At 37.4% G+C, this 15,808-nt stretch overlaps 1 protein-coding gene across 1 annotated transcript; it reads right to left on the bottom strand.

Moving 5' to 3' along the window:
• Positions 1–15,077: 15,077 nt before the first annotated feature.
• On the bottom strand, positions 15,078–15,808 carry LOC145134013 (histone H2A.1-like). Its single transcript, XM_079068946.1, has 2 exons — positions 15,518–15,808; positions 15,078–15,421 (listed from the first exon to the last, which is right to left on the bottom strand). Exons 1-2 carry the CDS (start codon positions 15,722–15,724, stop codon positions 15,173–15,175), a joined length of 456 nt encoding a protein of 151 aa, XP_078925072.1. The 5' UTR covers positions 15,725–15,808; the 3' UTR covers positions 15,078–15,172.

A 15,808-nucleotide genomic window follows, 5' to 3' on the forward strand; every position in this document is an offset into this window, starting at 1 on the left:
GTTAGAATGCTCAAAACCCAACAATATCTACAATAGGGTTGTTATGGGTTCCTAGCTTATGTTGCAGACACTCAAGTTGAGGGAACGACAGAGTTGAGTGGGATACTCATAGCTTGGGATTTTCCTAATGTATTTCCTGAGGATTTTCCAGGAGTGCCTCCCGAGAGGCAGGTCGAGCTTCAGATTGACCTGATTCTTGGTGCGGCTCCGATAGCAAAGCACCGTATTGCCTGGCACCACCTGAGATGCAGGAGTAGTCTACGTAGCTTCAAGAGCTTCTAAACAATGGTTATATTCGTCCGAGCAGTACTCTGTGGGGAGCACTGATTCTATTTGTGAAGAAGAAGGATGGTTCACACAAAATGCGCATTGATTACCAGGAGTTAAATAAGATAACAGTGAAGAACTGTTACCCACTTCCAAGGATTAACAACTTGTTTGATTAGCTTCAAGGTGCATATTGGTTTTCCAATATTGATTTTCGATTGGGTTACCATCAGATGAGGTTCAGGGATGATGATGTACAAAAGACAACATTCAAGACTCGTTATGGTCATTACGAGTCCGTGGTGATGCCCTTCAGGCTCACTAATACACCAACAACGTTCATGGATCTCATGAACTGAGTCTGCACGATGATGTTGGATCAGTCTATGATTGTATTCATTGATGATATTATGGTCTACTCCAAGACCAAGGAGCAACACGAGGAACATTTGTGAGAGGTGTTGGAGACCCCGATGAGGGATAGGATTTAGGTCAAATTCTCCAAATGTGAGTTCTGGTTGCGCGAGGTACAATTCCAGGGGCAAATAGTCAACCAGAAGGGTATCTTGGTCGACCCGACCAAGATCAAGACCATGATGCGATGGGAGGTTCTAAGGACCGCATCTAATATTGGGAGTTTCTTAGGTATCGCAGGGTATTATCAGAGATTTATCCATGATTCTCCAAGATTTCAGTGCCTCTGACCCGTTTGACAAAGAAGAATGTGACTTTTCGGTGGGTGCCTAATCAAAAGTTGGTTTATGAGACTCTGAGGCAGAAGTTGTGCAAGGCCTCGATTCTTGTGCTTCCCGAGGGTTTGGATGATTTTGTGTTTTATTGTAACGCCTCTATTTCGGGAATGGGAGTTATTCTTATGCAGAGGGGTCAAGTGATTGCTTACGCTTTGACGCAACTGAAGCCTCATGAAGCGAATTACCCTATGCATGATCTGGAGTTGGGGGCCATGGTTTTTGCCCTCAAGATTTAGAGGCACTACCTGTATGGGGTTCGATGTACTATCTACACTGACCAAAAAAGTTTGAGGTACTTGATGGACTAGCCGAATCTGAATATGCGGCAACGAAGATGGCTGGATGTGGTAAAGGATTATGATTGCAAAATCTTGTACCACCATGGGAAGGTCAATGTGTTGGCTGATGCTTTGAGTCGTAAGGTCGTAAGTTCTTCTATCAGGGATATCTACTTGAGGATGGTTGTCACTTCGCCTTTATTGGATTTGATGAAGAAGGCGCATGTGGAGGGGTTGAAAAAGGAGAATTGGAAGGTCAAACGAATCAGGGGACAAATTCCCTTATTTATCAGAGACAGTCGGGGTTTGTTGACCCATTGTGGTAGAGTCTGGGTTCCGATGACAGGTGGGGTGAGGAAGACAATTCTGGAGGAAGCGCATAAGTCAAAGTTTTCTATCCATCTGTAGGCCACAGAGATGTATAGGGATATGAGGTTGAGTTATTGGTGTCCTTGTATGAAAAGGGAGATATCCTGGTTTGTTGAGCGGTGCCTGACTTGCAAGAAAGTCAAGGCCAAACATCAGAGAAACCATGGAAAGATGCAGCGTTTACCCATTCCTATGTGGAAGTGGGAAAAAATTACCATGGATTTCATCACAAAGCTGCCGAGGATGACATGTGGAGTAGATTATATTGTGGGTCATCGTTAATAGATTGACCAAGAGTGCGCATTTCATACCGATTACCAAGAGCATAACCGTTGAGAAGTTAGTTGACATCTAGGTTCGGGAGGTGGCAGTTCAACACGAGGTGCTAGTTTCAGTGGTTTTGGACCGGGAAGTTCGTTTCACCTCCAGATTTTGGAAGAAGTTTCATGAGGAATTGGGTACTCAGCTGCTTTTAGTACAACATACCACCCCAGACTGACGGCCAAAGTGAGCGGACGATTCAGACGCTTGAAGATATGCTTCGGGCTTGTGTACTTGATTTTCGAGGGAGTTGGGATACTTACCTTCCACTGGTCGAGTTCTCCTACAACAACAATTATCATGCCAGTATTAACCGACCGCCATTTGATATGTTGTATGAAATAAGGTGCAGGACCCTGTTTTTGTTTTTTTTGAGGGGGGGGGATGGGCATCGAGTAATAGGCAGTATTGAGGTTGTACTCAACACCACTTAGTTGATTCAGCAGGTGCGCGATAGGTTGCGATTCGTGAAGAGTCGACATAAGAGTTATGCAGACCGGCTACGTTTGTACCTCGAGTTTCATACTTTCAGGTAGGAGATTTGGTGCTTCTAAAAGTGTCGCATTGGAAAGGTGTCATCAGATTCTGGAAGCGGGGAAAGATGGGCCCCAGATTCAATGGTCCTTTCAGGATATCCACTCGGGTGGCCAAGGTTGCATACCGACTGGATTTGCCTGATGAGCTCAGCCAGATCCACAACACCTTCCATGTGTCTCAGCTTCAGAAGTGTGTGGTCGATGATTCCGCAATGGTTCCTCTAGATGACAATTTGATGATGTCCTAAATTATGTAGAGAGACCGGTGGCGATCTTGGATCAGAAGACGAAGGCTCTATGAAACAAAGAAGTGTCATTGGTCAAGGTCCATTGGCAACATCAGAAAGGTTACGAATGGACATGGGAGCTTGAGATAAAAATGCAAAAGCACTACCCTGATTTATTTGCAGCAACAAACTTCAAGGGCGAAGTCTACTTTAAGTGGGGGAGAGTTGTAACATCTAAATTTTGTTGGGTTATGAGCATTACATCATTCCTATGGTGTACATGCAACCCTAATTGCTTTGATCTAGGTTTTCTACTATGAACACAACAACATTGAATACCAAAGCATAAACCCTATATCTAATATGCTATTATCGAAATTGACATAAGATTAGCGTTAGAAACATTACCTTGATTGTTATGTAGCAATAACAATCACAATCCTTCTTGATCTTGACCTTTGAAAGCTTAGTTCCTCAAAGGTTGAACCTCTAATGGAGTCACAAACACCACTAGCAACAAGATGACTTAGGAGAGGAAGGAGGAGCACCAAAAACGTCCAAGATCTTCTAGAGAAAACTTAGCCACGTTTCTGGGAGCCCTAGGGGTCTTTATATACTTGTGTGGGATGCTAGGGTTTTTAGGTGAAACCCTAATTCTCTGCTTAGGCCTTAAGCAACCCATGGAGTCCCTCTAGAAAGCCCTTGGACGAAAATCATATGGGCTTCCCATAGATTTCGTCCAATGCCCTTTCCATTAGGAATCCATAGCCCAATTTGCAATTATCATATAATTGCAATATCAGTCCCCTTTATTTAATTAATCTCTTTTAGCCACAAAATTAATTCTTAATTAATTATTGACTAATATTAATTAAACAATATGATTTCTCTTTTAATATATTATTCATATAATATATTAATAAATCATAATTAATCCTCTTTCTCCTTAATTCATCCTGTCAGTTGCTATGGTGAAGGCAACCCAAAAGGACCATGCTCATAATCGGGTCAAGTACATACCAAAATAGTTATGGGCTTAGACAAGTAATCCAACAGTCTACCACTTGGATAAGTCTAATAACTATTATGCATGTACATCCTAATCAGCAATCGTAGCTTTCAAAAGCCGCTGTCAAATCTGATCTTATCAGTAACACGTCCTTGAGATAAGGGATCATATATTCCTCCATTCTAGATATCGTATGAACTGAGACATGGATTTTAATCATACTCTCTCTTCATGTGTTGTTTCCCAATTTCCGATTTATGACGACTGATAACAGACTACGATTGAACACATCAACTTAGTCCAGGCTTGGCCAAGCGCTTAGGGTGTCATCACTAAATCATCGAGGGGCCCACAAATATCGATTTTATCCCACATTGGGTAAAAGGAACGGATAAACTTCGACTCAAATGCTCGCTTGTTCTCACTCATCAAATCACACACAACAATATGTTTTATAACACCAAGTTACTGGTGCGTTTACATATTATCAATGTGCAACCGACTTGTAAATTACAACTCACATGTCTCGGTTTCAAGAATATAAGATATTATCGTCTCACCAATCACTCGGGATAAAATCCATGAAGCGATCCAAGTGAGCGTGGGTTTAATCCAATGCTCAAATCTTAATTCATAAGCACTCATGAATGTTGTAGCAAACTTTTGCTATGTCTAATACACTTTATACAGTCTACAAACCAATCCACGACAGTCTAGCTTCAATACCTACTTCCAAAGTATTTATCGACTGTGGATAGTTTGAATAATCTTATTATTCGGGAAGTCAAAACATGCAAAGTGAAACACAAGAATAATCGAATCCAATATAGCCTCAAACTTGTGAGTATAAATAAAACACCTTTTATTTAGTCACCATATTGATTACACATTATTCATTGTATAATGTTTTGGATAATCAACTTATTACTTGAATTATAACAACATTTGTCCCATGCTCCAAGCATGCACACTATGTTTACCTATGGTCCTTACTTTGTGAAATAGATCAATTGATCACATTTCCAACGATACTCATTTCACAATTCCCAATCCTTATCACAAGTGTAAGAATATCAAATTCTTGCCACTATCAGAATATGTTAGATTCTAACATTTTATGCAATGACCTTTTCGTAATGTCATAGCACCAAAGCCACCAAGACTTTGCTAATGATATTACAAAACGCTCTATTGGAGATTGTTACAAGGCAATTCAATAGATATGAAGTCTCACATTCAAAGTACATTCCTTTGAACACCCTTCTTGCATAAAAGTTTCTAATCTAGACATAGATTCTCGATATCCAACTCCCATATATGGAAACATTTCCATATTTGCCATATGACAACTCATTCTAAATAGAAACTTATCTATTCATAATAATGTCAATATGTTCCATCCAATACTCTACTTCCAACTGCCCGCTAGTGACCAATCCTTGGCAAACCTTGGATTGTTCTTGACAGTTGTTTAATCAATTAGGAATCCATATCCCAATTTCCAACTATCATATAATTGCAATATCAGTCCCCTTTATTTAATTAATCTCTTTTAGACACAAAATTAATTCTTAATTAATTTTTGACTAATATTAATTAAACAATATGATTTCTCTTTTAATATATTATTCATATAATATATTAATAAATCATAATTAATCCTCTTTCTCCTTAATTCATCATGTCAGTTGCTATGGTGAAGGCAACCCAAAAGGGCCATGCTCACAATCGGGTCAAGTACATACCAAAATAGTTATGGGCTTAGACACCTAATCCAACAATTTTTTAGGTGTTCACTTTTGACCCTTAGGTTATGATTTGTTTGCGATTGGTCCCCAATGACATTTCCATAATTTTTGGCCATGTGTGTGTACGCTTAGTGTACTCTTAGTACGTTGGGTGTACGTAGCCAGGGTGCAAAACCCTAATTTTAGGGTTTGGACCCTATTTAAGCACCTTTTATGGCCTCATGCACCATCTTGTCTTCAGCTCATTTCCTCATTTTGAAACCCTAAAGTGTGTGAGTGCCTTGTGAAGCTTGAAGAACCTTTTAGTATCATTTTGGAGCTCTGGGAGAAGAAGGAAGAATCTTGAGGTTGTGGTTCTTCACTTATGGCCTCATATCCATCATCTACTTCCCTTTGTGCATCCTTTGGAGGTATAAAGCTCCAACCGTGATGAGTATTTCATTTGGATCTAGTTTTAGCTTAAATTTGGCACATTTTTGTCCCAATCTTGGTCTTTGTGAGTAAGGAATACTCCAAGACATTTGAGTTGTCCTTCCAGATGTTTTAGGGTGTGTTATGTCATAAAAATGTGATCTTGGACATTAGTTTCTTCCCATTCATGGTCTAAGTTGTCTTAATGGGTCAAGAAGTTAGGGTTTTTGTTATAGAGGTCTTAATAGCCATGCAAAACCATAAAGTTGAAAACTTTATGGTTAAGATCACCTTTTAGGGCCTAGATTTGGATTTTGGACATAAGTGCTTAAGGATTAAGCACTCCTTAAGCACTTAATGGATAAAGTTGAGAGCAACCGCGTACGCTGGGCGTACCAAGGGGTACGTTGTGTGTATGTGGTCAACTCCCCGATTCTGTTCAGCAAAGTATTATGCCCTGCATTCTTTTGGTGTACGCCCAACGTACTCACCGATTCAACTCGGTTGACTCAGTTGACTTTTGAACTGGATTTTTACTAAGATTTGGTCTAAGGGTATTTTAGGTATTTTGATCTGTATGCTGAGATTATGTCATTGAATTCATTAAGGTGACCGGTAGAGTTGATCTCGAAGCGGCTTGCTATTCAGTTTGCTTATCTGTCTGTGAGGTGAGTTTTCTCACTAGATCCATGGGTCGAAGGAACCCATGTCGGCCCATTGCTAGTTGTCTATGTGATGCTTTCATGAAAGACCAGGATCTTTCCCCTGGCAATTGTATGAAATACCAGGATCTGGACCCTAACACTTGTATGTAAGATCGAGATTTGGCCCTCGACATTGCAAGGAAAGACCATGTGGGTAGCCCATGGCACTTGTATGTAAGACTGTGATCTGGCCCTCGACATTGCAAGGAAAAACCATGTGGGTAGCCCATGACACTTGTATGTAAGACCGGGATTTGGCTCTCGACATTGCAAGGAAAGACCATGGGGGTAGCCCATGACACTTGTATGTTTTGGTATGTGGTAATTTGGAGGAACTCACTAAGCTTTGTGCTTACAGTTTATGTTCATGGTTTCAGGTACTTCCGATTCGAAAGGGAATAGTCCGGCGTGATGGCACAACATCCTCCCTTCATGATTTTCGTATTTTGAATAATTGTACTCTGATGTTTTGAATATTATGACTTGGTGTTGATTTTAAACAATTAATGAATAATTTGATAGACTTTAAAATGAAAATTTTTATTACTGTTTTCGGGACGTTACAAGCATCAAAGATACCTCGCGTAATCTCTGACACGATGACCCGTACAATCCCTCGTCAATTGGTTTGGTACCCGTGCCCGAACCAGAAACAAATCCTGAACTCCTACTCCACCGCGTGTCATCACCATACTGAAACATAATACGCAAATAATCAATTCACATACAATGAGGTTTACACTCTAGAAGTTCCTCATAATCATCATGACTCTCCTTGACTCGGGTGCAGATCTTGTGCTTTCAGAAGTACGGGCCCAATACTACATTCCACACCTATCTAAGTCACTTCCTTACTATCAAGCTACATTACTTGCACTATAGAGCGCCCTTTATGCTAAAACATCTCCTAGGCTTTCCTAGGTTTCCCTTCCCACCACTCTCCGCCATTAGATGTAGAAGAGACTCCCTCCAATACCTTCTAACTACCTCACGAATATAATTACATGTCACCGTCACTAGATAATTCTTCGACTGCTAGGTCCCACCCTACAACGGTTGGACTCAAACAAGAGTTGCGCAATAGGGTTAAACCTAACCTTCTAAAATTATCTAGTCCCCACAACATGTAACTTAACGTATTCTCTTAATAGTTAGCTGGCATCATTGGGGTTTCTAAAAGCAAAAAGCAAGCAACGTTCAAGCATCAAGTAGTCTAAACTAGTGCATCACCTAATCAGGCCATTCTATCCAACATCTGAAACCCATACTAGCATGCAATTCTACAGGTTCGATCAATAGGCATATAAAGGCATCTGTCCTAGCATTCTATCATGCATTCATGAGAAGATCCTTAGCACTAATCTCGCATGCAATTCTCATATACTCATATCAAAACAATAGCATAACACATGTGTGGGTATTTTGGGAAATACTAACTTGAGCTCGACCGATTGCACGCATCACACCTCTTTTCTATGTAGAAATATTCTTAGAAAAGTTTTTTTCTTTCAAAAAATTTACAAATTCCTCAGTTTGAGTTCATGTACAGTTTTACACTCAAGAGTCTGGCCGAATCCCTCAAACCAAAGATTGATTTTTTTTATAAACTTTTAACATCCCAAAAAATATAAGTGAAATTTTTTCTTTAATTCGATCAAAACAACCGTTCATTCAATTAGAAATCCCATCAAAGTATAAAAACATGTCATATAATTATCAGAGTACAAAACAAGTCAAATCATGCGAAACACCGGTGGATGCGATACAATCATGTCAAGCTCTTCCCCTTGGAATCGGAAGTACCTTGTAACGTCCCAAAATTATGAGGTAAACATTTAATTTTTAATCCAACCAAAACATTAATTATCTTTAAGTCAACATTCAATGTCCTTTTTCTAAATATTCAAAAGTACTTTATAAGAAAACAGTTATCAGAGTACAATTCCAAAATCATCATAAGACGGAAACATGGGTGGATGCGTTGCGATCAAGCCGAACCCTTCCCTTTCGAATCGGAAGTACCTGAAAACATAGCCATAAAACCGTAAGCACAAGGCTTAGTGAGTTCCCCAAAATACCAAATACCATAACATACAAGTGCCATAGGCTACCCCATGGTCTTTCATACAATAATCACAAAGGCAACAAGCATTCCACATAACAAGAAATGGGATGACATTGGTGCCTTCAACCCATGGATATGGTGAGCAAACTCACCTCAGTCCGCTGATAACCAAATAACTGACTGAGTCGCTGAACTGGATAACCCCGCACCAACTAACAATAAATACAACTATAATCAATAATCAACCCGATAACTTCAAATCCAAGGCCCACTCCATCATCCAACTTCCCGAATGGTAAAATACCATTTTACCCTTTTCTTACTTGTTCCATAACCAAGGTCCAACCCAAATTCACAAAAGCCCAAAATTGCAACCCAAAGTCCAATATGGAACGACTTCCTAATTGGGCCCACAAACTATCTTGGAAAAAAAATCTAAGAAGGCCCATAGCCAAACTATGGCCCAAAATCAAAAGTCCATCGGCCCAACAAGGCCCAACCCTCAAAAATCCAAAAATGACATAATGGGGACTACGCCCTGCGTGCTCACCCTCGAAGCACAGAGTACAAGTCCATAATGCACAAATCAGCATTACGCTGAGTGTATACTTACGTACGCCCAACATACTCCTCGGGCCACCTTTTCACTCCAATAAGCAGTTAATCGGTTAAGATATCATGCTAAACTCTAAAATCTAATTCCATAAGGCCACTTATCACGTAAAGTTGACAACTTTACACTCATGCATGACTTATTGGGACTCAAGAGCTAAAAAAGATCTTAACAAAGGTCTTAATACATGCATGGGTAAAAATACTCCATAAAGATGACATTTTTATGAACAAGGGACCTCCCAAAGGCCAAGATCCAACATTCTAAGCTCCTGGAGTAGCTCATACTCACAAGGATGACTCTAAGAACCAAAATGAACCCAAAATACTCCTTAAACTATATCTAACACCTAGAGTCATCAAGATAGAAATATACCTCCAAAAGGTAGATCAAGATGCAACAAGCTTGGATCTAAAAGCTTCAAGTAATCCCACACTTCTCCAAGAATTTCCTTCTTCTTATATGAGCACAAAAAAGCATGAAATACCACCAAAAGCTCAAAAACCACTAAAATGGGGGCTAGGGTTTCGTTTCTAGGGTTTAGAGGGATGGAGGCTAAAGATAATAGGGTTTGGTGGTGAGTTAAGGAGCTTAAATAGGGTCCAAGACCCTAAATAGGAAACGATTCGGAACAGAGCGTTACATACCTGAAACCATAAACATAAAACCATAAGCACAAAGCTTAGTGAGTTCCCTAAAATAACACATACCATACATACATATCATCTCGAAGTTGTACGCGTCTTATTCACCCCCGAGTCTATTTCAACTCAATCAGTATTTTTCCAACCGAACGAGTCTATTTCACCCCGACTCTATTTTAACTCAGTTGGTATTTTTCAACCGAACGAGTCTATTTCACCCCCAGGTCAATTTCACCCTCACATACATATAACATACAGACATATCAGCAAGATTCACAAAGACAACAAGTACATAATGAACGAGACTATTTCACCCCACATAAATAAGCATACAGACATATCAGTAAGAGTCACAAAGACTGTTAGCATCCTACACACATAATCCAGTGGGTCAGTATTGGTGTCTTCGACCCATGAGTACAGTGACGAGACTTACCTCAATCGGTCAACGAAAAGATCTCACACACGAGCCGTTAGTGCTGAAGTCTCTCTCACTAATCATATCCAAAAACCAAACCCTAATTAGCAATTAGGATAAATCCCCAACCTAGCAAGTCCAAATACCAAAATAAATCCTCATTTAGACAAAAGACTATTTTGCCCCTCTAAGTCCTCAACCCTCACAGTTGACCAAAAGTCAAACCGGTTAAAAGTCAACAGTCAACCTATCCTTTAGCTAACCTTCACGTCGTGACCATCTTATGGTCACGTCGTGAAAAATGACTCCCCTTGGTCACTAACTCAGTCACGAGTCAACTCAGCTCAGCTTCAACCCTAAACGATTCGGATCACTGTCACGTCATGAGGATCAATTCCTCACGTCGTGACAGTGTCAGGCCAAAACAATTGAGGACTTCCTCCATCACGTCATGAACCCTAAATGGTCACGTCATGAGTTACGTACAGTGGACATCTTAATGCATTCATCCCCAATCATTTCACTCATGCATTCCAACTTTCTAGAAGGTCATATAACTCCATAACCAACCTAAAAATCGATGCTTTGTGGACATGTGTGTCCAATACATGTCTAGATCTCATATTGGGCCAAAAATGTAGAAAAGATCACTAAAGTTCTCATGCAAGGATTCAAAACTCAACCATCTACTATACATGAACTTTATATCACTAATGAGATCCTTAGAACCCATAAAGTTGCCAACTTTATGGTTTCCTTTCATTCAAGTTTGCTCAAACATAGAGAAAATGGGATAAAACCTAGATCTAGCAATATTCAACAATAAAGGTTGAATCTTTAACACTTACAAGGGTCTAGAATAAGCACAATATGATGATGATGATGATGATGATGTTCCATTGTTGGATGCACAACTAGAACACCTTTTTCTTCTCTTCAAACTACCAAAAACAGCAAACTGAGATCTAAAATGGAGTAGAGGAATTAGGGTTTCTCTCTTTCTGGTTTGCAGGTGATGGGGGTTGAGGATGAAGGAAACCATAACCTCTCACTTCCTTTAAATAGGTCCAAAGCCTGAAATCATGCTTTCATTAAATCATGTCTCATGTCGTGACACCTTAATGACACAACCCACATAATATGGCCCTGTCACGACGTGAGGGTGCTACCTTCACGTCGTGACCAATCCCAAATCCAAGAATTCCTTAAATTTTCATACCTCAATGTGTCGGATGTTACACAAATAGATTAAAAAAATGAGAAAATAGCCAATTTACTTTTTTTTAAAATTCCACAACATTTTTATTGTACTATCCGATTATAATAATCAAACAAACATAAGAAGGTTATCAAATTGAACAATTATTTGACACAGCAAATGTTTATATAAAATAAATACGACACAAAATGATGTGTTTTTTTACGAACTCGAAAACTACACAAATAACACAACACATATAAGTTAAATTGAGCATTTGTTTATTTAATTCACACACTTAAGACACGACAAATTCAAAATACACAACACATGTTTATAACATGTCAATTTTCTAACATATATAAACACATCTTGACATCAGATCATGTTTTTTATAATAGACATGAACACCTTAAAAACACATATTTGAAATTTCAATTTCATCAAAATTTTGATTTCTAGTCGTGTTTGTGTCACCCACTAATACCACTAAATTGAAAACACCAAATTAAAGAGACTATTTATCATCTCATTCATTCTTTACGTCCATACATAAACAAAAATCTTAAAAGTTTCAACTATAAACATATTAATCATCACTCGCACCAGTAAATCAATGGCTTATGGGCTTTTTGCATTTTAATGGGTTCAAACGCCCCCAAGCAAACATCTTGTTAGGACAAAAGTAAACAAAAACGAAAATGGACAAACAATAACATAAACAAATCGAATTTATATAAATCAAAGATTCATAAATAAGAATACATACTTGAATGTTGATGTATACAACAAAAAATAGAAACTCGAAATTGTAGATTGAGGCCTGCAATTGCAGTGTCCTAAGATAGAAATTTATCTCGTAGGTATTTGTCAAGAAGATACAACAATCAACCAAGAACTTCTATTGATTCTGACGAAATTTACTATGTTCCCTTCATTATTTGTGGAATACAAAATTATATGAGGAATATGTGTGCTTTTTTTTTTTGAACCCGAAATATGGTCTTTGGTGATGTATATATAGATATACATTGACAGTTAATAACTGTTTTTCCCTCAAAAAACTGCTAACCGAAAATAACTGGCAATACAGTTAAAACGAATTTAAAAGATTTTTAATATAAAATAAAAGTAAAAATCAGAATTAATATATATATATATATATATATATATATATATATATATATATATATATATATATATATATAAATCTTTCAAGACCAATTTGACTAGCCAATCACCAAATCCAGCTCAATCCCTTTAGTATAAGCCTTTGATCTAATTAGTAAACAACTAATAGTAGGTTTTTATAAGGCTAAGTGGAGTGGTAACACTCTTAACACCTTGTCATGTCAGCTTTTTGAGTGACACCTCATTTTTCTCAATTTAGCATCTAATTTTAACATTTGGTAGGGAGTGGTAACACTCCTAGCACTCTGTTTTTTTATTTCTTTTTCTAATTTAATTTAATTACTTTATTTTAATAAACAAACATTTTTTTAATCTAATATTTCTTCTGATTGTTTGATTTGGGTAAAAGTGTCATGTATTGGGCAAAAATGTCATGTTTTGAGACAAAAATTCAACCTGTAATGTGTTGTTTGATTCGATTATGTTTCTTTTATTTGGTTCAATTTATGTTTGTTTCTGTTTAGTTTTGTTTGGTTTGGACAAAAACATGTAATTATACTCAATTTTTGTTCTAATATTGATTCCATTCCAATCTCCACTTGATTCCATTCATGTTCCTGTCCAACATTTCTCTTTTCTGTCCCTTGTGTAGTTGTTGTTCCTGTTGTATTATTATTCCATCCAAATCTTCATTCCATTCCATTCCTGTTCTAATCTTGATGTGACAATCTATTAAATTACATTATATTCTTGATTCCATTCCATACTAATCAAATGAACCATAACAATGTCCAACTATAACACAAGGGTAAAATTGTCCAATTATAACAAAGGAACCTGAAACAATCCAATTACTCACAAAACCACATTATCTTCATAAAACAAATGTAAAGAAGGGTCAGAGCAAGCTGCAGAAATCATGAAAGTGTATGAATTTACGGTTTTATGATTCTGATCTTATGAACAATTGATCTCATGAAGCAAATGGTTTTGAATCTCATTAGAAAATCATGATGCTTTAAAATTGATCAGAATTATTTGATGATAGGAGAAAATCTAATTGCTAGATTCACAAATAGCAATATAATCATTTTCAAAAAACAGCTTGGACAACCACTGAAAGAAAAAATCATCAAGAATTAAGGTCTTTATGCTACATATAGAATAAATGATATCTAAGGAATTTCATCGAGCACTTGGTGTTCGTCTAAACACCATGGAAAGACAACGGTACATTGCAGAAATCAAACACATAAATCACAAAAATAGAGTATAGGAGTTGATAATTCAATGAAATATGAAGAACAAAAACATAAACAATGGAAATGCATAATGGAATAGCAAAATAAATTATGATGTAAAAAAGATGAATAAAAACCTAGGATGGAAGTTACAACGATGAAGCTTTTACTCCCCTCTCTCTCTTTCTCTCTCTCTCTTCACGCTAAGATGCTGACAACCCCCTTGGCGCAAGCCAGGGGGCGGTGTTTAGTGATCTTGGCGACCTCATTAGTGAGGCCCACTCCTTATAGCCTAAGGGAGTATACGTTTCCTCTTTCTTCCAATGTGAGACAAATCCCATAGAGAAAGTTTTCCATTAATAAAGTTTCAACACATCTATGGCCATCACTTTTTCATACTAAGATCATCCCCAACCCACTTCCATCCCCCCCCCCCCCCCCCTCCCTTCCAAAATAAAAATAAAACACATCATTTCTACTAATTTGATTTTAACAAATATATAATGTGTATTTTTTCATTACAATAATATTATACATATATTTATATAAATATTACACATGCACACTTTTAATATATATTTTAATTATAATCTTTTATAAAATACGTTTTCATATTTTAAAACTTAATATGTATTTAAATCTTTATATGAATTTGATACACAAAAAACAAACTTTATATTTATAATTAGTAAATTCAAAATATAACAAAATATTGTAAATATTAAATGTTACATCTATATAATTAGTAGATAAAAATAAAAATGTATAAATATATAAAAAAAATGAACTAAAACCTACAACTTAAAATTCAACCACATAGGAAATATGAAATAATATTACACCAAGAAAAAATATGAAAAATAGAAATGGATTGAAAAACATAAACAATATCACAAGCACAAAACATAGCTTTCTTGTTAAGGTGAGTTCAAAGCAAAACGCATGGGTAATAATTGTGATAAAACCCACAGTCCAATAACTAGAATCACCAATGTTCCATGGAAACAGCAATCAATCAGACAAATTGATGAATCTCAATAAACTTCAATAAAATTAGGGTTTTAGAATATCTTAAAATCAAAAACACCATAAGAACAGTAAACTTAAACACAACAAAAAGATCAGCACAATTATCCAAATAGATATACTGCAAAATGATTAGATTAATTATGGTGCTAAAATCAAAAAACTTTGTTAACATATTAACCTAAGGTAGCTTCATACAAACATCACAACTATTCTATGCCTTTTTGGGTGATTTGGAAGCTTTAGTCGATTTGGGAGATTTAGGAGTCTTCTCGGCGTCAACTGCAGATTTCTTAGGCAACAAAACTGGATTGATGTTTGGTAGAACACCTCCATTCGCGATGGTAACACCAGCAAGCAATTTTCCCAATTCTTCATCGTTCCTCACAGCCAATAGAACATGTCTAGGGTTAATTCTCGTCTTCTTGTTATCTCTTGCTGCATTTCCAGCCAACTCCAAAACCTATAATTCGATTTTGGGAATCAAATCAATTGTTGAATTCAACAAACATCGATAAAAGCACAAAACAAAATAATCACAGAAAACTTGAATACGAACCTCAGCAGCGAGGTATTCTAGAACGGCGGCGAGATAGATCGATGCACCGGAGCCGGTTCGTTTTGCGTATTGGCCTTTTTTCAAAAACCTGGAGATTCTACCCACCGGAAACTGGAGTCCGGCCTTAACCGACTTGGTCACCGATTTCTTCCGTTCACCGGCGCCTTTCCTTCCTCCGGCACCCTTAGTTGTTTTCCCAGACTCCATTATCTGACTTGAAATTTGTGTGGAGGGATTAGATTCGTTGGAGTAGATTGTGAATTTGAAAATTCGATGAATAAAACGGAGGGA

The sequence above is a fragment of the Lactuca virosa genome, chromosome 8, assembly GCF_052849685.1.
Source record: "Lactuca virosa cultivar CGN04683 chromosome 8, Lactuca_virosa_CGN04683_v6, whole genome shotgun sequence".
Taxonomy (NCBI): Eukaryota; Viridiplantae; Streptophyta; class Magnoliopsida; order Asterales; family Asteraceae; genus Lactuca; species Lactuca virosa.